Source organism: Gorilla gorilla, chromosome 9 (genome assembly GCF_029281585.2).
Source record: "Gorilla gorilla gorilla isolate KB3781 chromosome 9, NHGRI_mGorGor1-v2.1_pri, whole genome shotgun sequence".
Classification (NCBI taxonomy): domain Eukaryota; kingdom Metazoa; phylum Chordata; class Mammalia; order Primates; family Hominidae; genus Gorilla; species Gorilla gorilla.
Window position 1 is genome coordinate 15547871 of NC_073233.2, and position 25245 is coordinate 15573115.

The window sequence follows — 25245 nt, forward strand, 5'->3', positions numbered from 1 at the left end:
ACCTAATTTCAAATTAACAGGATCTTAAAATTAGTACTGTCTCATTATATTAACGATTTTTTTTTTTTTAAGACAGAGTCTCGCTCTGTTGCCCAGGCAGGAGTGCAGTGGTGCCATCATAGCTCACTGTAGCCTTGACTTCCCAGGTTCAAGCAATCCTCCCACTTCAACCTCCCAAGTATCTGGGACTACAGGTGTGTGCCACCATGCCCATCTTAATACTTTTGTAAAGACAGGGTCTCACTACGTTCTCCAAGTTGGTCTTGAACTCCTGGGCTCAAGCAATCCTCCTGCCATGGTCTCCCAAAGTGTTGGGATTACAGGCATGAGCCATCACGCCCAGCCAACAGTATTTTTAAAATCCAGAGGGAGTGGTCAGAGCCAATCCTTGGTCTTACCTTGGCTGCTAACAGAAATAGCACACATACAGAGACGTCCACAGCTTACCTTATTGCGGCATTCCTTCAGCAGGCCCTCTACAAACTTCCAATTGGTCTGGGCAATCACTGATGGAGAGAGGTTGGACAGTTTGGGCTGGCGGATAGTGCTGCCCATAGTCCTGGCTTCCTGGATGTACTTCTATATCAAACAGAAAAATAAAGACCCTTTGTGTCCATGTACATAAACCAAAGGTCAGCAGTACTGGTGGGTGCCTGAAGAGGGCATTATTTCCTCACATTTTCTTTTTTCTTTTTTTTTTTTTTTTTGAGACGAATCTTGCTCTGTCACCAGGCTGGAATGCAGTGGCGCCATCTCAGCTCGCTGCAACCTCCACCTCCCAGGCTCAGGCAATCCTCCTGCCTCAGCCTCCTGAGTGGCTGGGACTACAGGCACGTGCCACCACGCCCAGCTAATTTTTTGTATTTTAGTAGAGACGGGGTTTCACCATGTTAGCCAGGATGGTCTTTATCTCCTGACCTGGTGATCCATCTGCCTCAGTCTCCCAAAGTACTGAGATTACAGGCATGAGCCACCATGCCCAGCTTATTTTCTCGCACTTTCTTAGCTGCCTCTTTCTAGGCTCAGATAGGAATAGAAAATTTTTAATTTAATTCTTGTATTAAAGAGAAAAACTGAGATGATGGTTTCTGTTTTAGCTGATGCAAAGCACTCCCCGAATGGTATAATTACCTTTGATTTAAAGATACAAGAGTCAGGCAAGGCGCAGTGGCTCACGCCTGTAATCCCAGCACTTTGGGAGGCTGAGGTGGGCGGATCACAAGGTCAGGAGTTCAAGACCAGCCTGGCCAACACAGTGAAACTCCATCTTTACTAAAAATGTAAAAATTAGCCAGGTGTGGTGGTGCATGCCTGTAATCCCAGCTACTCAGGAGGCTGAGGCAGGAGAATTGCTTGAACCCGGAAGGTGGAGGTTGTGGTGAGCTGAGATCGCGCCACTGCACTCTAGCCTGGGCGACAGAGCGAGACTCCATCACAATAAATAAATAAATAAATAAAAATTAAAAAAATTAAATTAAAAAAAGATACAAGAGTCAAAAAACACATGACTACAGCAAATCTCAAATCTCTGAGTAACACTGAGAAAATAATTTCCCCCACCAAGCTGAGAGGAATTTAACTCCTCTGCCCATATCAAAGATATCTACCCTTTCTATCATAAAGTATAAAATTAAGGCCTGGAAAATAAGATTGCACACTCAAAACAACAACTGCAATTATTTTGTATAATGTGCTGGTGATTCTTCTTCATATGTTGTTTAACACACAACCCACATCAATGCAGTAAAATGCAATCTGATATCCTCTCAGTAGGTTCATAACCAACATTTTTACCCTAAACTTCTCCCTTCCCCCATATTTATTCCAGTGGCATAACTCTGTCCATTCTATCTTATGGCCCCTTAATCTACCTATACTACCAACCCCCCAAGGTTAGGGTCCAATTACTATTACTTGGACTGCTGTTACCTGTCTCCTAACTTGTTAGCTATCTCCATACCACCCTCCTCCAAAATATTCTGCCCACAGCCTCCTTTACACATTTACACACCAAACTTTAGATCCTGCCATGTCCTCTACTTGAAATGCTCTTCTTATAGCTCCAGGGAGATGAAAAATTGAAAAAAAAAAAAAAAAGAAAAAGAAAAAGAAAAAGAAAAACAGCCAGGAGCAGTGACTCTGGCCTGTAATCCCAGCACTATGGGGGGCTGAGGCGAGTGGATCACTTGAGCTCAGAAGTTTGAGACCATCCTGGGCAACATGAAGAAACCCTGTCTCTACCAAAAATACAAAAAAAAAAAACCAAAACAACAACAACAAACAATTAGCCAGGAATGGTGGCGTGTGCCTGTGGTCCCAGCTACTAGAGAGGCTGAGGTGGGAGGATCACCTGAGCCTTGGAGGCAGAGGTTGCAGTGAGCCAAGATTACACCATTGCACTCCAACCTGGGTGACAGAGTAAGACCCCATTTCAAAATAAAATAAAAGCTCTTCTAACAATCCCATCATTCTCTAAGGCTTAAAGAGATGCTTGCTCCTCTTCCAAATCATCTTGTTTGATGATGACCCCAAGTAGAAGTAACCTCTGCTTTCTCTAGTCAGTAATCAAACATTGGTTTGCTCCTCATATGGTCATTTCAAAAGCTTATTCTCTTGAAGTTATCTTTCTATCTGATTTTGCTCCCTTATATCAACTGGTATTCCCTGAGGACAAGACTAACCTCTTTTGTCACCTTTGTATTTCAAAGTGTTAACCTCAGTGATTTTTTTTTTTTTTTTTTTTTTTTTTTTTGCTTTAGCAAAGAATTCCTTGATACCTCAGTGATATGGTTTGGCTGTGACCCCATCCAAATCTCATCTTGAATTGTAGCTCCTACAATTCCCACATGTTGTGGGAGGGACCCAGTGGGAGGTAATCGAGTCACGGGGGTAGATCTTTCCTGAGCTGTTCTCGTGATAGTGCATAAGTCTCATGAGATCTGATGGTTTTATAAGGGGGAATTTCCCTGCACAAGCTCTCTCTTTGCCCACTGCCATCCACGTTAAGACGTGACTTGCTCCTCCTTGCTGTCCACCATGATTGTGAAGCCTCCCCAGCCATGTGGAACTGTGAGTCCATTAAATCTTTCTTTTGTAAATTGCCCAGTCTTGTGTATGTCCTTTATCAGCAACATGAAAACGGACTAATACACTCAGTGATTCTGACCAAGAAAATGTGGTCAATAAACACTGCTGAAAATAGTAATGAGGAGGTTAGGTGGAAGACAGACTTTTAAAATAATACAAATAACCAAAATTTCTTATGCTACTATCACAAAAAAAAAAATCCCAGTGCAACTGTATCCTATAAATCAGCAGTTGAAGATTCATAACCATATCTTACAATTTTAATTTATTCATTAAAAACATAGCAAACGGAGAATATGTTATTTATTTTCCAATTCACTGAGCTGCCAGACACATGAAAACAGTATGCCTTCTTGGGTTCTCTCTGTACAAGATGAAAATTACAGGGTCTTTTCTCAAAGATAAGTTACTGAAATAGGTTTCTGAAGTTAACACTCATTTTCACAACTTCTTTGCAACTAAGTAAGGCAGGGTCTACAACCCGAAGTTTATAACTAGAAACTTAAGAAGCAAGTTACAGTAGAGCTGAGAAACTCAGCTTACAAGCAATGAAGATTCAGGAGGTAAATTCAAGAATCTTGGGTTTCCAGGAACCTGATAATAATGTTCCTCTCCTTTAGTCTTTTAAAGAAGAAGAAGAAGAAAAAAAGTCAAGATTATCTGTTTCAATTTAAGGTAAGAAACAGTAGGAAAAAAACTCTAACAAAATTAACTTCTTTCTGGGCTGGGCGCAGTGGCTCACACCTATAATCCCAGCACTTTGGGGGGCTGAGGCAGGCGGATTACCTGAGGTCAGGTGTTTGAGACCAGCCTGGCCAACGTGGTGAAACCCCGTCTCTACTAAAAATACAGAAATTATCTGCGCGTGGTGGTGGTGCCTGTAATTCCAGCTACTCAAGAGGCTGAGGCAGGGGAATTGCTTGAACCCAGGAGATGGAGGCTGCAGTGAGCCGAGATCGCTCCACTGCACTCCAGCCTGGGCGATAAAAGTGAGACTCTGTCTCAAACAAAAAAAGAATTAAAAAAAATTAACTTTTTTCCTATATACACACGCACACACACACACACACACACAAAACTCACACCAATTTTTAAAGGATTTCTCCCAAGTTTCAGACTCTTAACTTCTGAGGTTCCTATTGAACTCCCCAGGGAGCATCATGCATGAGAAATTACAACACTGTTAGTAGCTAGCTGGAATTTGCAAAACATCCCACATTCTGATTTGTGATAACCCAGGCCCAGCATTAGATATCAGGAACTAGACCTATTATTAACCCTTCTTTATGGGGTGACGTCATTGCTGAGACGTTTGAATCAGACCAGAGAACAGGAAATGAGAAAGAGAAGGAGTGCATAGCATGATAGCAAGGTCATCCTTAACATTCTTAAGGTATCTTACCTCCCTCTGGTCATTATCTAAACGCAGGTGTTCTGTGTGCTGCTTCTGCCGATCTTTCCGCCTCCACTGCGCAGGGGCATTCCTTTTCGTCCACCTAACACAATCAGAACCAAAGCAGGCAATTAATAATGTCTCACTTAAAAAGCAATGTCAACTAACAGGAGAAAACATGAATGACTACGAGTCAATGCTGGACACAGGAAATGACCTAGAAGTCACCAGAGACAGCTCAGAGACCTTGAGGAACAGCAGATTAAAGATGAGTGACTGGACATGAGAGAGATACCTCCTCACGGAACATGTCTCTCTTGAAACATCTACAAACACCTGACATATAGATTTAAAACTATATTCACTTAACTCTCTCTGGGCTTTGATACAGTCATCTTCAAAAGTAACTAATGAGTAATTCTGCTAACTTACCTACTTTTCAGTTCAGGTTCTGATTATTTCAACTGCCATTTATTAAATACAATGCTAGCTTGCTGTTGAATGGGATCCAGGCATGAGATGATTTTAACCCATCTGCAGCTTTTTGCAGGTCCTAGACATATGGAGCTATCCCAATCTGCATAGTGGAGGCAGAACTGAAAGATATTCTGTCACATACTTTCTTGTTCAAACAAGCAAACCACCTAGATAGTCTGGGTCTTCTCCATATCTGCTTTAGAAAATTACAAGGTCTTCCAGGGGTAACAGCCCTAGCCCAGATACTAGATGACCCTATTACAGCTAGGGAGTTGGATTAGTGAATCCCTGGGGTTGACTCACTTGTTGCTGGCTGGCCCAGTGGAAAGTACATCAGACTGCAGCTTAGGGAAGAAGCCCGGCTCATATTTCCCTTGTCCAATCTTCATGTCAAGTAAATGTGGGTGAATTGCAGTATGGTCAATTTTTGCCAGACGCAGCTCAATTGCTTTCTCTGGATGAGAATACACACACACACACACATAAATACACACACAAATAAATCAAGTCAAACATTCTTTAAGAATCTAGCTACTCTTCCATTTCCAGCCAAGATAGAGTAAAAGGGACTGATTTTCCTGCCTAATAGGAAAAAACCATGCAAAATAATATAAATAATATAAAATGATAAACTTCAGAATACTGGACATCAGGCAATGAAGGGCAGGACCCTGAGAAACAGGTAACAAATGAGGTAACCCCTAGAACTATCCCAGCTAACTGCTTAGAGAAAGCTTCCAGGCTGTGGCACAGGGAGGGGAGTTCTAGGCAGAGACTGGTGGACTCCCTGAGTTAAAGAGACCAAGGTGGCTAGAGGTCATATGAATGGTACCAGAGAAGAGAGAGAATACAGGGGATCTGCAGGGCATTCAGCAGGGTAATGGGTCAGTTCACGCAAGTAAAGAAACTACTCAAGGCTGGAGAAAGAATCACCGGAAAGGATTAGAAGAAACAATACAAAATGCTCACACAGGGCTGGGAATAATGCCTGTCCCCACCTGCCAGACTAGAAAACCTAATCACTCATGGGGCACTGAATAAAGTACTCAGAGGGTCTTGCCTCAGTAGTGGATAATTAATCACAGCCTAAAGGATCCTCTGGTCCTGCCAGAGGAAAACACAAAGAAATCAAATTATTTCTAAGTAACTTAACTACATCCCAGAACAAAGACTGAGAATATTTATAGGAATATAGAAGTGTCCAGGACTCAAATAGTAAAATTCACAGTGTCTGGCATCTAATCAAAGATTACCAGGGCCTGGTAGCTTACGCCTGTAATCCCAGCACTCTGGGAGGCCAAAGTGAGGGTATCATTTAAGGCCAGGACTTCAAGACCAGCCTGGGCAACATAGTGAGACCTCATCTCTTCAAAAAATAAAAAAAAAAAAAATGAGCCAGACATGGTGGCATACACCTTTATTCCTAGCTATTCAGGAGGCCAAGGCCAGAAGATCACTTGAGCCCAGGAGTTTAAGGTTATGGTGAGCTATAATTACACTACCGCACTCCAGCCTGGGCAACAAAGCAGAACCTCTTAAAAACAAACAAACAAACAACATCAACAACAAAAAACTAGAAACATGGAACTCAAACTTCTGAAGATGAAACCTGTAATATCTGAGATGAAAAATACACGGGCTGGGTTAAAAGCACACTCAACAATGCAGGAGAAAAAATAAGTGAGCTTGAAGCCATAGCAACAGAAATGATCCCAAAGAAGTCACAGAGAGAGAGAAAAAACTGTTGCCATTAAAAGAGTATCAGCGGTTCTGGGATAACTATGCAATCCCAGATATTACACGTATGTGTAACTGCAGTCCCTGAGGTAGGGATGGGGAGAACAGAAAAATTACTAGAAGAAATACTGGCCAGAATTTTTACAAATTTGACATAAACAAAAAATCCACAGATCTAAAAAGCACAATGAGCTGCAAGCACAAGAATCATGAAAGAAACTACACCAAGCCACATCATAATCAAATTGCTCAAAATCAGTGATAAAAAGAAAATCTTAAAATCTGCTAGAGAAAGTAGACATTTTGTATATAGAGAAGATCAAAATTAAGGATGACAGCAGATTTCTTATCAGAAAACAATGGAAGTGTAATATGGTTTGGCTCCATGTCCGCACCCAAATCTCAACTTGAACTGTAATAATCCCCACGTGTGGTGGGAGGGACCCAGTGGGAGGTAACTGAATCACAGGGGCGGTTTCCCTCATGCTATTCTTGTGAAAGTGAGTGAGTTCTCATAGATATGATGGTTTTATAAGCATCTGGCATTTGCCGTCCTGGTACTCATTCTCTCTCCTGCTGTGCTGTGAAGAGGTGACTTCCACCATGCTTGTAAGTTTCTTGAGGCATTCCCAGCCATGCGGAACTGAGTCAATTAAACCTCTTTCCTTTACAAATTACCCAGTCTTGGGTATTTCTTCATAGCAGCATGAGAATAAACTAATTACAAAGTGAGAAGACAGAGGAGCGACATCTTTTTTTTTTTTTTTTTTTTTTTTTTTTGAGACAGGGTCTCATTCTGTCGCCCAGGCTAGAGTGCAGTGGTGTGATCTTGGCTCACTACAACCTCCACCTTCCGGGTTCAAGCAATTCTTGTGCCTCAGCCTCCTGAGTAGCTTGGACTACAAGCACGTACTATCATGCCTGGCTAATTTTTTTTTTTTTTTGTATGTTTAGTAGCAACGGGGTTTCACCATGTTGGCCAGGCTGGTCTCAAACTCCCGACCTCAAGTGTTCTGCCCACCTCAGACTCCCAAAGTGCTGGGATTACAGGAGTGAGCCACCGCGCCTGGCCTGGAGCAACATCTTTAGAGTACTGAAAGGAAAAAACTATTAACCTATACTCAGGGAAAATACCTTTCAAAGACAAAAGAATTACAAAAGCTGAAAGAATTCATCACCAGCCGATCTACACTACAAGAAATGTTAAAGGAAGTCCTTCTGGCAGTAGGAAAATAATACCAGATGGAAGTATGGATCTACAGAAAAGAAAGAAGAGCACCAGAAATGCTAACTACACAGTTAATGTATTAGATTTTGTACTTATTATTCAAATCCCTTTAAAAGGTAATTGACTGTTTAAACAAAAATGACCATGTAGTGTTAGGTTTATGACATATGTAAAAGTAAAATAAATGACAATAGCATGTAAGCTAGGAAGAGAGAAATGGAAATAGAGTTTTGTGAAGTTCTTTTTTGTTGTTGTTTAGAGACAGGGTCTCATCATGTGATCCAAGTTGGACTCAAACTCCTGGGCTCAGGCAACCCTCCCCCTTCAGCCTCCCAAACAGCTGGGACTATGGGTGCACATGACTGTGCCTGGCAGTTCTGTACAGTTCTTATACTATGTGGAAAGTGATATTGTATCACCTAAAAGTAGACTGTGGTAAGTTAAATGTGTACTATAAATCCTAAAGCAACTGCTAAAATAACACAAGTTATAGCTAGTAAACCAACAAAGTAGATAAAATGAAATCATAAAAAAAATTGAAAGGCCGGGTGCGGTGGCTCACGCCTGTAATCCCAGCACTTTGGGAGGCTGAGGCGGGCGGATCACGAGCTCAGGAGATCAAGACCACGGTGAAACCCCGTCTCTACTAAAAATACAAAAAATTAGCTGGGCAGCACAGTGGCGAGCGCCTATAGTCCCAGCTACTCGGGAGGCTGAGGGAGGAGAATGGCGTGAACCCGGAAGGCAGAAGTTGCAGTGAGCCTAGATCCCGCCACTGCACTCCAGCCTGGGCGATAGAGCAAGACTCCGTCTCAAAAAAAAAAAAAAAAAAAAAAAAGAAAAAAAATTGAAAATATTAAATTAGTACACAAGAGGGCAGAAAAAGAAGAAAAGGGAACAAAGAACAGATGGGACAAATAGAAAACAAACAGCAAAATGACAGGCTTAAACCCAGCAATATCAATAATCATATTAAATGTACATGGTCTGAAGACCTCAGTTAAAAACCGGAAACTGTCAAATTGGATAAAAATGCAAAACCCAATTACATGCTGCCTACAATAAATACCCTTTAAATATAAAGACACAAATAGATTAAAAGTAAAATAATGACAAAGATATGCCCTGTTAGCACTAGTCAAAAGAAAGCTGGAGTAGTTATTAATATCAGACAAAATAGATTTCACAGTAAAGAATATTACTCTGAATAAAGAAGGTTCTTTTTTTTTTTTTTAGAAAAAAAATTAAAAATTAGCCAGGCATGGCGGCACACATCTATTGTCCTAGCTACTCGAGAAGCTAAGACGAGAGGATCCCTTCAGCCCACTAGTTCAAAGTTACAGAAAACCATGGCCACACCACTGCACTCTAGCCTGAGCAACAGAGCGAGACCCCATCAACATTAAAACAACAACAAAAAAAATCAATATAATTCACCATATTAACAAACTAAAGCTAAAAACCATATAATTACCTCGATAGATACCGAAAAAGCATTTGACAAAATTCAACATCCGCCTCAGATAAAAACTCTGAACAAACTAGTAAGATCCTTAACTGCTAAAGGTTACCTATGAAAAGCAAAGGAATAAGATGCCCACTCTCACCACTTCTATTTGACTTCGTACTAGAGGTTCAAGCCAGTGTAATACAGAAAAAAAATAAATAAATAAGAAGAAGAAGAAAAAGAAAAGGAAAAGAAATAAAAGGCATCCAGGGTGGTGGAAAGGAAAAGTAAAACTATCATTATTCACAGGTAATGTGACTGTCTATGTAGAAAATCTGATGGATGTACAAAAAAGCTATTAAAAGTTAGTTTAGTATGGTTGCAGGACACAATATAAACATACAAAATGCTATTATAGTTCTATATACTAGCAATGAACAATCAGAAATTAAAATTAAGAAAGCAATACAATAGCACCAAATTTATATAACACAAAACAATTTAAAATAACACCAAAAAATATGAACTACTTAGGGAAAAATCTGATAAGACATATAAAACCTGTACCCTGAAAAGTACATAATGCTGTTGAGAAAAATTAAAGATGACCTAAATAAATGGAAAGATATGCCATGTTAATGGATCAGAAGACTCGGTACTATTAGGATGTCAAATATCAATCAAAATCTTAAAAGGTTTCTTTGCAGAAGTTGGCAAGCTGACTCTAAATATGTATGGAAATACAAAGAACCCAGAATAGCCAAAACAACTTTGAAAAGAAGAACAAAGTTACAAGATTAACACTACTTGATTTCAAGATTTAATATAAGCTACAGTAATCATTTAATGTAAGCTACAGTAATCAAGACAGTGTGGTATTGGTATAAATGTAGACCAACAGATCAATGAAACAGAACAGAGAATCCAGAAGTAGATGAACACATATACAGACTAATAACATTTTGACAAAAGCAAAAAGGCAATTCATTAGAGAAAGGATGGTCTTTTCAACAGATGAATATCTATATGAAAAAAAAATGGACGCATAACTTATACTACTTACAAAATTAACTTGAAATGGATCAGAGACCTGAACGTAAAACCTAAAACTATAAAACTTCTACAGGGAAATATAGGGTAAAATCTCTATGTGACCTTGGTAGGGCAAAAATGTCTTAGATACAATAAAAGTATAATCCAACTGATAAATTGGGCCTCATCAAAATAAAAGATTTTGTTCTCAAAAAGACAATTAGGCACACACAAATCAAAATCACGTCTCCCTTACATTTTCTAGTCTTCTCTCTTTACCTTTTATTCCTGTTCCAGGACCCTCATTAAGATGACAGTCCTTTTGGCAAAGGCTTGAGGACAAGTTGTCCATGAAATTAGACTACTTTAACTCAGTTAGAACATAGGTTCCTGAACTAGAAAATGTAAGACTTTGAACTAGAAAATGCAAGACTTTGTCTAAACTGTCAGCAGTTATATCTTCAAAGCCTAGAAACAAGCCTGGCATATTCATTCATCTGGCAAATATTTCTTGAAGACTTGCCATACATTTGGCATCTGGTAGGTAGTTATAAAATGCAGCAAATGAGTGACCAAAATATACAAAAATGCCTTAACAAGGACACTGAACATCCTGCAGGAAGTGAACACACTACTTAATCTAGTACTTCAAGCTGAAACCATTCTCTAGCTAAACTGATGTAGATGAGTCCTCTAAACAAAAGGACATGTTCAATCATTTGTGTAGATTATAACATCCTTACGTGCTGGGTACAATGCCAGAAGAATGGGGGTAAGAAAATGAGTAAATACAATCTCTGTCCTTAAGCTGTTCCCTAATAATGATAGCTAGAAAAAGTAGAGATTATTGAGTAAAAGCATGCACAAAGCACCACAGGAACAGAGAGGAAGAATCAACTGACTCAGTCTGGGGGCATCAGAGAAGGCTTCATAGAGAAGGAAACGTATCTGCTAGGTTTGTGTGGCAAATACCATCAACTGCTTACTCATAATTCATTCACCCCTTCTTTCTTGCTTATAGACCTTCATACTGCTCCGGGTAACATTATACCCAGTTCAATGTTCACTTTCACAGCTTCCCATGCACTTGAGGTTGATCATATAATATGATTTTGGCCTATGAGACAATGAAAGTTGTTACAAATTTCTGGGAAAGCTTTTCCTTTCTGATAAAAGTGGGAAAAATAGGCTGGGCACAGTGGCTAACGCCTATAATCCTAGCACTTTGGAATGCAGAGGTGGGAGGACTGCTTGAGCCCAAGAGTTCGAGGCCAGCCTGGGCAACATGGCGAGACTCTGTCTCTACAAAATATAAAAAATTAGCCGGGTATGGTGGTATGTGCCTGCAGTCCTAGCTACACAGGAGGCTGAGGTGAGAGAATTGCTTGAGCCTAGGAAGTCAAGGCTGTGGTGGGCCATAATCGCACCACTACCCTCTAGCCTAGGCAACTGAGTGAGACCCTGTCTCAAAAAAAAAAAAAAAAAAAGAAAGAAAGAAAGAAAAAGGTGGAATGGTGAATATAGCCAGCATCAACCTTCCCCTCTTCTTGCCTCGAATGTGAATATGAAAAGCTTCTGGGGCTGGAGCTGGGTGTGGTGGTTCATGCGCGTAATGCCAACACTTTGGGAGGCCAAGACAGGAGGATCACTTGAACGCAAAAATTCAAGACCAGACGGAGCATAGCAAAACCTTGTCTCTACAAAAAAAAAATTTTTTTTAAATAGCCAGGCATGGGAGCACATGCCTGTAGTCCTAGTTGCTTGGGAGGCTGAGGCAAGAGAATCACTTGAGCCCAAGAGTTCAAAGCTGCAGTGAGCTATGTTCACACCACTGCATTTTAGCCTGGGTGACAGAGAGAGACCCTGTCACACATGCAGAAAAAAGGGCAGAAAAGAAAGAGCTTCTGTAACCATGAGGCTTTCATTGACATCATTTAAAAAAAAAAAAAAAATGAGGCAACAGTATGACCATAAAAGCCAACAACAAGGATTCACTGAATAAAAAGACAGAATCTCAGTTCTTGATTACATTGTTGAGCAGCTGAGCCAACCCCAGCAACCACCAATTGTGTACTTCTTGCTAATATAAGAAAAAGAACCCCCTATTTGTTTAACCCACTGCTGATTAGGGTCTCTACTACATACAATGAGATCCATTCCTAACTAACAGTGTTAAAGGATGAGAAGATAACCAGGCAAAAAAAAAAAAAAGAAAACAAGGAAGAAGACTGCAGGCAATGGGAACCACATACACAAAGGCAGAAACAGATAAAGAGGATGGCATATTTAGGAAAAGGGACATGTTAATGACATAATCCAAGAGGCTAGAATGTACAGTTCCAAGGAGGCCTTACCTGCTTCATCCACAGTGGTACACTTCTGGTACATGGATGTACGGAGAGTAGGTGTCCGAACATTCAACAGCCTGATCTTGTCAACTCGGGAATCAAATACCCGGAGTACAGGGTCTTTATCATCATCATCATGACACATTATTTTGTTGTCAATGAAAGATGCAAACATCTGGGTCTCCAGGAATCTTGAGAGGAAGGGCAGGTAGGGCTCAGGCTGATCTGACAGAAAAGATGCCTGGTGGGACCAAAAAGAAGCAGTAATTGACAGGGAAAAGGGTAATGTCAATGTGCCCAAGGGATCCAGTAGGTTAATTATTCTCTGAAGCTGCCTAGGTCTTTAAGAAAACCAAGCTGCAAAATCTCTACATTTAAAAAAAAAAAAAACCCACTCATGTAAGTCCAGGTATCTTGAAACTTTGATACTGGAACAAACTCACTTGGGTAACCTACTGAGTCAACCAATCTTCCCAGAATCCTGATGTTCACTCTACATGTCTATCTTTGCCTTAAGAGACCCCTTTGGCTGAAGGTAAATCATCTGATAATAATAATCAGCACATCTATTCATAAGCAACAAGACCTATTTTATCAACATCAAATGGACCATAAACTTGTTTCCAGCGTATGATAATCTTCCATTACTTCTTCGAGTAATTTTCCATTACTTCTTCAAGACATAACTGGCAAGTTCTCATTCTTCACCACCTCCCAAGCAGGATTACACTCACTTTATCAAAGTTTTGCATTTGCTCCCTGTTGGTAAACCAGGATTCCTTATCCTGGCTGGGTTGGATGACAAACACCTCATAATCTGCAAACATCTGAGTGAAACGATTTGCAAAAACTTCCCGGATCTGAATGTTTAGCTGGTAAATCCTGAGTTCTTCTTCATCACACTGAACTTTGAGATCCTTATTGCTGCTGGGGTCTTCACGCACTTCCAACTACAAAAAAAGAAAAAGCAGTTGAGAACACCTACACTTTTTCCTTTTAACCCAAGGAATGCAATTCCTGATTTTTTTATCTGATTTTTTTTTACAGTGCTAATTTTACTTAGCAGGAAATGATGAGAACAAAAGAGGAAAAACTGGAAAAAATAAATAAATAAAAGGAAAGGGACTCAGACATGGAGTAGAGAAAAGTTAAAGAGTTTCATTTAAAGATATCCAACAACTCAATGAAAGTGGAGATAAGATCTTTATGGGCAGAGAGAGATTCTGCCATGAAAGAAAAAGTGCTAATTATCTCAAAGGTCAGGGAGAAAGGAAGGAATGTGGGAGGTCAATTTAACAAACCAACAAGGTTAAATTCTGGCTCTCTTGATTTTTTATTTTTTCCCTCATATCACTTTCCTTCTTTCTGCAAAAAAACCTTTCTTTTTTTTTTTTTTTTTTGAGACAGAGTTTCGCTCTTGTTGCCCAGGCTGGAGTGCAATGGCGCCATCTCGGCTCACCGCAACCTCCGCCTCCCAGGTTCAAGTGATTGTCCTACCTCACCCTCCCCAGTAGCTGGGATTACAGGCATGCGCCACCACACCCGGCTAATTTTGTATTTTCAGTAGAGACGGGGTGTCTCCATGTTGGTCAGACTGGTCTCGAACTCCCAACCTCAGGTGATCCTCCCACCTCAGCCTCCCAAAGTGCTGGGATTACAGGCGTGAGCCACCGCATCCAGCCCAAAACACCTTTTTAATCTCACCAAATATTTCTGTTCCTCTTTAACTGCCCATGATTTTTGAAAAATATCTAGTCTACTAAGCAAAAAAAAAATCTGCTCCACTAAAGCAGAAAAAATGAAATATTTCACTAAAAAACAGCCCAACAAGATTATTACATTGGCCCATTGGTTTATAAGTAACTTACGAAAGTAATTTAACAGTGAGAATTCAAGAGGACTAGATTCTAGGCTCAGCTCAGCTACATATTAGGCATTTAATCTTGGGCAAAACACTTAGGCTCTCTAAGCCTTGGTTTCTTTGGCTATAAAACCTGTTCTATCTGCCTTAGGTTGCTGTGAAACTCACAGGGCAATGGATCTAAAAGAGATCTGGGCCTGGCACGGTGGCTCACACTTATAATCCCACCACTTTGGGAGGCAAGGCTGGAGGACTGCTTGAGCCCAGAAGTTTGAGACTAGCTGAGCAACATAGTGAGACCCTGCCTCTACAAAAAAAAAAAAAATTAATTGGGTGTGGTGGCATGCACCTGTGGTCCCAGCTACTTGAGAGGCTGAGGCAGAAGGATCACCTGAGCCCAGGAGACTGAGGCTGCAGTGAGCCGTGACCGTGCCACCACACTCCAGCCTGAGTGACAGAGTAAGAACCTCTCTCAAAAAATAAAAGAGGTCTGAACACTAAGATTACTATCATGGTCTCTCCAATCACTGTGCTGCAGTGTTCACACAGAATGATGGCAGACTCTCCCTGATGTTCAAAGGGGAAGCTACTCAGATTTAGATTGAAGTAGCATTTACCAGGATAACATCTGCCAGATGGAATTCAGAGTCCTCCATACAGAACATTCTTTCACTGCTCACAAATATGAGTTGTCCAGAACTGGGTGCTTTCTCATCCCATACCTTACTTCACCAGGACAGCACCCTAGCACAGATCACACGTGTCACAGACTCATATACACATCTTACCTTTTCCAGGCTCACCCCAGTTCTCTTGACCAAGGCTTGCAGCCGGGCAATAGTTTCATTCTCCTTAAGAAGCTCGTAGGAATGCAAAGGGGAGCCAGCAATGTTCCCATTCCTCTTGTCTGAGACAAGCTCAGAGGCCCGCAGCCTCTTCAGCTTGGAGGCACTCTCACTGCAATGAAGATTCCCTTCAGGGGGAATTCCAAATGCCATGAGAATCTCAGAGACTTCCTGGACAAACTCCAATTTGTTGGGAAACTGTGGCAAGTCCTCTGGCAACTCAATGAAGTGGTTGTCAATGTCCACAAAGCAGAGGTTAGCCTGGAAGTCAAAACAGGATGAGGAGTATGAATAACTCCAGAGCATTACAGGAAGAAGTTTTAGAAAGGTTAGTGAACAAGAGGGCAAAAACAAAACACCTGAAATGGCTATATTTGAGATATGGTATAAGGAAGATAGGGCTCAGAAATAAGACAGACTTGAGTTCCAATATTACCCTGCCACATTCTCGTTGTGTGACCTTAGGAAAGTTACTTAACCTTTCTGATTCTATTTCCTTAGCTGTAAAATGGAGATAAAGAGATAAACAATTTATGTTAGAGTGGTGAAGATTTTATAATGTCATAGATGTTTAGCATCAAACACAAAAGTCTCACACATGGTAAACACTCATTAAATGTTTGGTAAAGGCCAGGCGCAGTGGCTCACATCTGCAATGCCAACACTCTGGGAGGTTGAGATGGGCGGATCACTTGAACCCAGACTGTTGCCCAGACTGGTCTGGGCAACATGGAGAAACCCAGTCTCCACAAAAAAATGCAAAAATTAGCCAGGGATGGTGGCATGCACCTACAGTCCCAGCTACTTGAGAGGCTGAGGTAGGAGGGATCACCTGAGCCCAAGAAGCTGAGGCTGCAGTGAGCCATGATCACACCACTGCACTCCAGCCTGGGCAAAAGAGTGAGACTCTGTCTCAAAAAATAAAAAATAAATGCCTGGTGAATTTGTGAATTCTATACTCAGTGAAAAGAACCCTAGGAGTGAGTTCAAAAAGTCTAGGTTCCAGATTTGACTCTGTTATGATCTCCCTCTATGACCCTGGATATACCATTCTCTCTTTCTGAGCCTCAGTCTTAATTTGTAAGGTTTAGTGGCTGATCTTTGTTCTTTCTGTGCTTCCTTCTGGATTTAAAATTGCTTCTGAGAGAATGTAAAGAGATAGTGCTCACACACTGCTGATGGGGTAGATAATCTGGATTAACAAACAATTTAGGGGCCAGGAGCAGTGGTTCATGCCTGTAATCCCAGCACTTTGGGAGGCTGAGGCAGATCACCTGAGGTCAGAGGTTTGAGACCAGACTGGCCAACATGGTGAAACCCCATCTCTGCTAAAAGTACAAAAAGCAGCCAGGTGTGGTGATGGGCACCTGTAATCCCAGCTACTCGGGAGGCTGAGGCAGAACAATTGCTTGAACCCAGGAGGCAGAGGTTGCAGTAAGCTGAGATTGTGCCACTGCACTCCAGCCTGGGCAACAGAGTGAGACTCCCTCTCAAAAAACAAACTAACAAAAAAACCCCACAGTAATGTGGCAGTATCTAGCTATCCCTATTTTACAGACAAAAACTGACACATAGAGGTTAAGTAACATGCCAAAAGTCACAAAGCTATTAACTAGTACAGCTGGGACTTGAACTCAGCTACCCTGACTTCAGTCATATGCTTAAGCTCTTAACCATCTACTCTTCTCTTTAGCAGTCTTGTACATTTAATTTAAATACTTTGTAGTTTAACAATGGTATACTATTCCACCATAAAAATGAATGAAATCCTGTCATTCATGGCAATATGGATGAGCCTGGAGCATATTATGTTAAGTGAAATAAGCTAGGCACAGAAAGATAAATACCACATGTTCTCACTTGTATGTGGGAGCTAAATATGTTGATCTCACTGAAGTAGAGAATAGAAGAGTGGTTACCAGAGACTGCGAAGGGTGGCAAGGAGGAGGAATAGAAAGAGACTGATTATTCAATACAAAATTATGGCTAGATAGGAGGATTGCAGTCTTCTACAGCACTGTAGGGTGACTACACTCAACAAAAATTTGTTGTATTTTTTCAAGTAGCTAGAAAAGAGGATTTTGAATGTTACCAATATAAATAAATAAAAAAGGTTTGAGATGATGGATATGCTAATTACCATTTGATCATTACACACACCCCCATTTGATCATTACATACATGTACTGAAATATACCATACCCGGTAAATATGTATAATTATGTGGCAATAAAAATGTGTGTGTACATATATATTTAAATACTTTGTAGTTCTTGTCCCTGTTGGAATGTTCTTGCAGGTATAAATTACAAAAGCCTTTCATATTTGTATATTTATCTTATACTCATGAATCTGTTCTAGCCAAGACAACATTGCCTTCATTGCAGTACATTATTAAATGCTTAAGGGTGCTTCTGTTCCATTCATGTAACAGAGATAATAATATTACCAATGTCATAGACTTGTTTTGAGGATTATATGACAATAAATGTCAAGGATTTAGCACAGTGCCAGGCACATAGTACATAATAAATGTTAATCAACATTTATTACATATATGTACGTATGCCTTTAAATTTTTACATATTTTTAAATTTCATACAGGTTTTTAACTTTTTTTTTTTTTTTTGAGACAGAGTTTTGCTCTATTGCCCAGTCTGGAGTGCAGTGGCACAGTCATAGCTCACTGCAGCCTTGACTTCCTGGGCTGCCAAGTAGCTTGGACTATAGGCACACACCATCACACCTGGCTAATTGTTGTTGTTGAGACAGAGTGTCGCTGTGTTGCCCAGGCTGGTCTTGAACTCCTGGCCTCAAGCAATCCTCCCACCTCAGCCTCCCAAAATACTGGGTGGGATCAGGTGTGAGCCACCACACCCAGCCAGGTTTTTAAATTTTATACAAGGATTATCATTCCATAAGCAGTCTTTTGGTAGTAACTTCAATCAACATTAGGTTGAGATTCAACCATTTTGTTGTGTGTAGCCATACTTCATTCATTTTCACTCTTCTATAATATTCCACCAATATGAATATAACATAATATATTGATCAGTTTTCCTATTAAAAGACATTTGAGGCCGGGCGCCGTGGCTCATCCCTGTAATCCCAGCTACTGGGGAAGCTGAGGCAGGAGAATCGCTTGAACCTGGGAGGCAGAGGTTGCAGGGAGCCGAGATCACGCCATTGCACTACAGCTTGGGCAACAACAGTGAAACTCCATCTCAAAAAAAAAAGACATTTGGGCCGGGCACAGTGGCTCACGCCTGTAATCCCAGCACTTTGGGAGGCCGAGGTGGGCGCATCACAAGGTCAGGAGATAGAGACCATCCTGGCCAACATGGTGAAACCCCGTCTCTACTAAAAATGCAAAAAAAATTAGCCGGGCGTGGTGGCGGGCGCCTATAGTCCCAGCTACTTGGAAGGCTAAGGCAGGAGAATGGCGTGAACCTCGGAGGCGGAGCTTGCAGTGAGCCAAGATCGCGCCACTGCACTCCAGCCTGGGCGACAGAGCGAGACTCCGTCTCAAAAGAAAAAAAAAAAAGACATTTCAGTTGTTTTTTGTTTATTGTATTTACACTGATTGTTATTATATGTTTTCTTGGACTCCTGCAAGATTTTATATATGGGTATATCCTAGGAGTAGAACCACAGTGTTGTAAGGTATGCAAATATCCCACTTTAGAAAATGATGCCTAGCTGTATTCCAAAGTGGTTGCAACAATTTACATTTTTAACCAGCAAACTAAAGTGATCCTACTGATCCAAATCCCTCCCAAAACTTGGTATTATCACACTTCTTGAAATTTGCCAACAAAATGAGCATAACATGGTACTGTATCGTGTATTTGATTTCACTTCCCTGATTAAGAAATTAAGAGAAATTAAGAAATGTGCATTTTTTACGCAATGCCTGTTCATATCTTATGCCATGTTTCTATTGGATTGCTTATCACCTTCTTACCCACTTGCAGTTCTTTATATTCTGTTGATATTAACTCTTTGTAGGTTATATATGTTATGTATTTCTTCAGTTTTTATCTTTAAAGTGTCTTTTTCTCCATTTAGAAAATCCAAGTTATCAGGCTGGGCACAGTGCCTCACGCCTGTAATCCCAGCACTTTGGGAGGCCAGGTGGGTGGATCACCTGAGGTCAGGAGTTCGAGACCAGCCTGACCAACATGGCGAAACCTCATCTCTACTGAAAATACAAAAATTAGCCGGGCATTGTGGCACACACCTGTAATCCCAGCTACTTGGGAGGCTGAGGCAGGAGAATCATATGAACCCAGCAGGCGGAGTCTGCAGTGAGTCGAGATTGTGCCACTGCACTCCAGCCTGGGCGACAGTGTGAGACTCTGGACCAATTAAAAAAAAACCCCAATTATCAATCTTTTATTTTCTTTGATGGACAGTGCTTTTTATAACTTGCTTACAAAACTCCTTCCCTAGCCAGAAGTCAGAAAGGTATTTATTAACATTTTTTTCCACAAGATTTAAACTTGTGCTTTTGACATTTAACTTCTTAATCCATCTGAAGTTGATTTTGTTATGGTTTACTTTTTTCCCCTAGAGATAAGCAATTTTTCCAGCTCCATTATTAAATAGCTCTTCCTTGAGTGTGTATCCCTATTGTATATCTAAATGTTGTTTCATTGATCTGTTTCTCCATATGCCAACAAGTAGTATTCTAAAAGAAAACACTGCAGGGGCTAGGGGAGGGATAGCATTAGGAGAAATACCTAATGTAGACAACAGGTTGATGGATGCAGCAAACCACCATGGCACATGTATACCTATGTTACAACCCTGCACGTTCTGCACATGTATCCCAGAACTTAAGATGTATATGTGTCTGTGTGTGCTTGTATATTTGTGTATCTGTGTGTCTCTGTACATGTCTGTGTCTACGTGTGTGTTGTCCCTGTATGTGTGGTCTGCATCTGTGTGTGTGGCTGTGTATGTTATCTCTGTGTCTTTGTGCCTCTGTGTGAGTTGTCTGTATATTTGTGTGTGTGTATCTGTGTCTGTGTTGTCTGTGTGTGTGCGTTTTCTAGATGTTTACGTGTCTGTGCATGTGTGTCTATTGTATTTCTGTGTGTTGTCTCTGTGTGTCTGTATTGTCTCTGTGTCTGTGATAATAAAAAATAAAAAAGAAGACACTGAAGGGTAGGCGTAAGTCCAGCTTAATATAACTATTCCATAAACTCTCAATCTATTAAAACTGCACGTTTAACAAGTCCATGTGTGTATCATTCAATAAACATTTGCTGAGTGCATAAATTACTCTGTCTACCAATCTATAACTAAGAGAGCTTTCCCATGTCAAAAATTCAAAGACTGTAAGAATCACTTTAAATTTCACTTTCTAGAGCTCCTCCACTGGATAACAACTTTGAACCCCACCTAGTCAAAAGGCCAATAAATGTTCAACTTAACACCTAAAAACACGCTACATTTTGTTTATTCCTTTAAGATTTTAAAATTATGTCATCAGGCTGCGCCATTAGAAGAGATAAAGACAGAATTAAATCATCTAGTCATGAAGATCACCTGCCTCATAAGCCCTGTCCATACACCTAACAAAACAAGCCACTGTGACCCACGAAAGGCACACAATGCAATCATTTACCTCCTCAGTTACCCTCTCCTCAGAAGAAAAAAGCAGTTTCTCCAATAGGAAACACAGAAACAGCTAGAAATATCTACATCTACTAAACAATGCTTGGTTGACTTTTCTCCCACTACTGTGAACCAAATATAGAGTCTGTAAAGAATCTTTAAAACTCCAAATGCTGTGTCCACATTTGTAGAAACCTTTGGTCAGAGGTGGGTAGAGAAGAAATATGCCCATGCACATTTCAGAGATGAATTAGATTAAGATAAGATAGGACCCTCTGAGTAGGCACCACTAGCCATTCTTTGCAAAAATTGGTTGAAGTTAATATACCCTAGAGACCGAGTTTTAAAAGAGCCGGGTGCGGTGGCTCACGCCTGTAATCCCAGCACTTTGGGAGGCTGAGGCGGGCGGATCACTTGAAGTCAGGAGTTCAAGACCAGTCTGGCCAACATGGTGAAACCCCGTCTCTACCAAAAATACAAAAAAAACTAGCCAGGCATTGCGGTGTGTGCCTGTAATCCCAGCTACTCGGGAGACTGAGGCAGGAAAATTGCTTGAACCCGTGAAGCAGAGGTTGCAGTGAGCTGAGATGGCACCACTGCACTCCAGCCTAGGCAACAGAGCAAGACTCCATCTCAAACAAAAAAAAAAAAGAAGAAAGAATTGAGCTAAAGGAGGGAGTGGTAAAAAAGCAAATTACTACACTCATACAATAGTCAATTACTAGACTCATACAATAGCCTCATGCTGTTTCCTCCCACCATACAGAGGGGCTCTAGCACACAGAAGCACTTACAAAATACTAGGAACTCCTCATATATCCTCCTTCCTCAGCTGACGAGGGGTTACTTCTTACCTAACAGCTTTGGGGAGAGCAGCCTGGAAGAGGTACCGAATGCCAAGTGATCAGTTTTCCTCTGTTAACCTCCTGCCTTGTTGAGAGGGATGATGGGTAGACTTAGCTGCTCTGAGGTAGTGATCACATGGATCCCCCAAATCCCAAGAAGTCTCCCAAATATCTTCCGCTCAAGGTCACAATGATCTTTCCCAATGCTCAATTCCTAATACCAAAAAACAGCCACCCTGTTTCTCCAGTCTATCCTCATGTTATTCATTGAAAAGGAGTTCAACACACAGATGACTGGGAAAAAGCTATTGAAGGAGTGTCCTGAGAAAATGGGGGAAAAGTAGGAAAAAGGGGTCCAAGATAGAAAAAAAATGGTACCCCTTTCTTTACTCTAATATCCTTTGCTTAATTCTGTAATATAGCTGTGGATGAAATGCCTCCTTCCTGAACTCAGACAACGAAGCTCCAAAGAGAAGCATAAGACAAAGGATGCCTCACAAAGGCAGCTCAGCACTTTCACTTGCTCAGGGCCAGCTGAGCTCATGTGTTGGTGCAAAAAGGAACAAAAAGCTTTTTACAGACTTCTGATGCCCAAAGACGGCAGTAACTGATGAATTCTGATTTGGTGGGCTAGGAAATGTACACTCTCTGTCCCTCTGGAGAAAGTCCTTTTCATAAACCAAGCTTGTCCCACCTCACTACCCTGATGATGCCCCCTTATACAGTCCCAGGTAAATTTCCCCAGCCCTGCTGGGTATGGTTTGGCTGTGTCCCCACCCAAATCTCATCTTAAATTCTCACGTGTTGTGGGAGGGACCCAGTGGGGGATAGTTGAATCATGGGGGCAGGTCTTTCCCATACTGTTCTTGTGACAGTGAATAAGTCTCAAGAGATCTGATGGTTTTATAAGGGGGAGTTTCCCTGCAGAAGCTCTCTTTGCCTGCTGCCATCCATGTAAACATGATTTGCTCCTCCTTGCCTTCCACCATGATTGTGAGGCTTCCCCAGCCACGAGGAACTGTTAAGTCCATTAAACCTCTTTTTCTTCCCACTCTGAGGTATGTCTTTATCAGCAACACAAGAAAAGACTAACACAGTTAATTGGTACCAGTAGAGTGGGGCGCTGCTTAAAAGATACCCAAAAATGTGGAAGCAACTTTGAAACTGGGTGTCAGGCAGAGGTTGGAACGGTTTGGAGGGATCAGGAGAAGACAGGAAAATGTGGGAAAGTTTGGAACTCCCTAGAGACTTGTTGAATGGCTGTGACCAAAATGCTAATAATGATATGGACAATGAAATCCAGGCTGAGGTGGTTTCAGATGGAGATAAGGAACTTGCTGGGAACTGGAGCAAAGGTGACTCTTGTGTTTTACTGAACAGACTGGCGGCATTTTGCCCCTACCCTAGAGATTTGTGTGACTTTGAACTTGAGAGATGATCTAGGGTATCTGGCAGAAGAAATTTCTAAGCAGCAAAGCATTCAAGAGGTCTCTTGGGTGCTGTTAAAGACATTCAGTTTTAAAAGGGAAACAGAGCATAAAAGTTTGGAAAATTTGCAGGCTGACAATGCGATAGAAAAGAAAATCCCATTTTCTGAGGAGAAAAGTCAAGCTGGCTACAGAAATTTACATAAGTAACAAGAAGCCAAATGTTAATCCCCAAGACAATGGGGGTAAATGTCTCCAGAGCATATCAGAGGTCTTCACAGCAGCCCCTCCCTTTACAGGCCTGGGGGCCTAGGAGGAAAAAGTGGTTTTGTGGGCCAGACACAGGGTCCCCATGCTGTGTGCAGCCTAGGGACTTGGTGCCCTGCATCCCAGCTGCTCCAGCTGTGGCTGAAAGGGGCTATCACGGAGCTCAGGCTGTGGCTTCAGAGGGTGCAAGTCCCAAGCCTTGGCAGCTTCCACGTGGTATTGAGCCTGCAAGTACATGGAAGTCAAGAATTGGGGTTTGGGAACCTCTGCCTAGATTTTTGCAGAGGTACGGAAATACCTGGATGCCCAGAGAGAAGTTTGCTGCAGGGACAGGGCCCTCATGGAGAACTTCTGCTAGAGTAGTGTGGAAGGGAAATGTAGGGTCAGAGCCCCCACACAGAGTCCCTACTGAGACACTGCCTAGTGGAGCTGTGAGAAGAAAGCCACCATCCTTCAGACCCCAGAATGGTAGATCCACTGACAGCTTGCACTGTGTGCCTGGAAAAGCCACAGACACTCAATGCCAGCCCATAAAAGCAGCCAGGAGGGAGGCTGTATCCTGCAAAGCCACAGGGGTGGAGCAGCCCAAGACTATGGGAACCCACCTCTTTTTTTGTTGCTGTTGTTTGTTTTTTTTTTTTGGTTTTTTTGTTTTGTTTTTTTTTTTTGAGACGGAGTTTCGCTATTGTTGCCCAGGCTAGAGTGCAATGGCACAATCTCAGCTCACTGCAACCTCCACCTCCCAGATACAAGCAATTCTCCTGCCTCAGCCTCTTGAGAAGGTGGGATAACAGGCTTGTGCCACCATGCCCAGCCAATTTTGTGTTTTAAGTAGAGATGGCGTATCTCCATGTTGGTCAGGCTGGTCTTGAACTCCCGACCTCAGGTGATCCACCTGCCTCGGCCTCCCAAAGTGCTGGGATTACAGGCGTGAGCCACTGTGCCCGGCCAGGGAATCCACCTCTTGCATCAGTGTGACCTGGACGTGAGACACGGAGTCAAAGGAGATCATTTTGGAACTTTAAGATTTGACTGCCCCGCTGGATTTCAGACTTGCATGGGGCCTGCAGCTCTTTGTTTTTGGCCAATTTCTCTCATTTGGAATGGCAATATTTATCTAATGCCTGTACCCTCATTGTATCTAGGAAGTAACTAACTTGCTTTTGATTTTACAGGCTTATAAGGAAAGGACTTGCCTTGTCTCAGATGAGACTTTGCACTATGGACTTTTGAGTTAATGCTGAAATATGACTTTGGGGGACTGTTGGGAGGCATGATTGGTTATAAAATGTGAGGGCATAAGATTTGGAAGGGGCCAGGGCAGAGTGATATGGTTTGGCTGTGTCCCCACCCAAATCTCATCTTAAATTCCCATGTGTTGTGTGAGGTACCCAGTAGGGGGTAGTTGAATCATGGGGGCAGGTCTTTCCCATGCTGTTCTCATGATAGTGAATAAGTCTCACAAGATCTGATGGTTTTATAAGGGGGAGTTTCCCTGCACAAGCTCTCTCTTTGCCTGCTGCCATCCACGTAAGACGTGACTTGCTCCTCCTTGCCTTCCACCATGATTGTGAGGCTTTCCCAGCCACATGGAACTCTAAGTCCATTAAACCTCTTTCTTTTGTAAAC

The 25245-nt window shown here is 41.6% G+C and overlaps 1 protein-coding gene across 8 annotated transcripts in view; it reads right to left on the reverse strand.

The window, feature by feature from the left end:
* Positions 1-25245, reverse strand: part of DENND5A (DENN domain containing 5A) — a 127806-nt gene that overhangs the window by 26476 nt on the left and 76085 nt on the right. For all 8 annotated transcript variants that reach the window (XM_019037258.4, XM_004050664.5, XM_055355409.2 and 5 more), the window contains 6 exons: positions 15399-15716; positions 13484-13699; positions 12756-12990; positions 5261-5411; positions 4490-4583; positions 448-579 (listed from right to left, as the gene is read on the reverse strand). In XM_019037258.4, the coding sequence (XP_018892803.2) occupies positions 448-579; positions 4490-4583; positions 5261-5411; positions 12756-12990; positions 13484-13699; positions 15399-15716 (1146 nt within the window). The remainder of the gene's footprint in view (positions 1-447; positions 580-4489; positions 4584-5260; positions 5412-12755; positions 12991-13483; positions 13700-15398; positions 15717-25245) is intronic.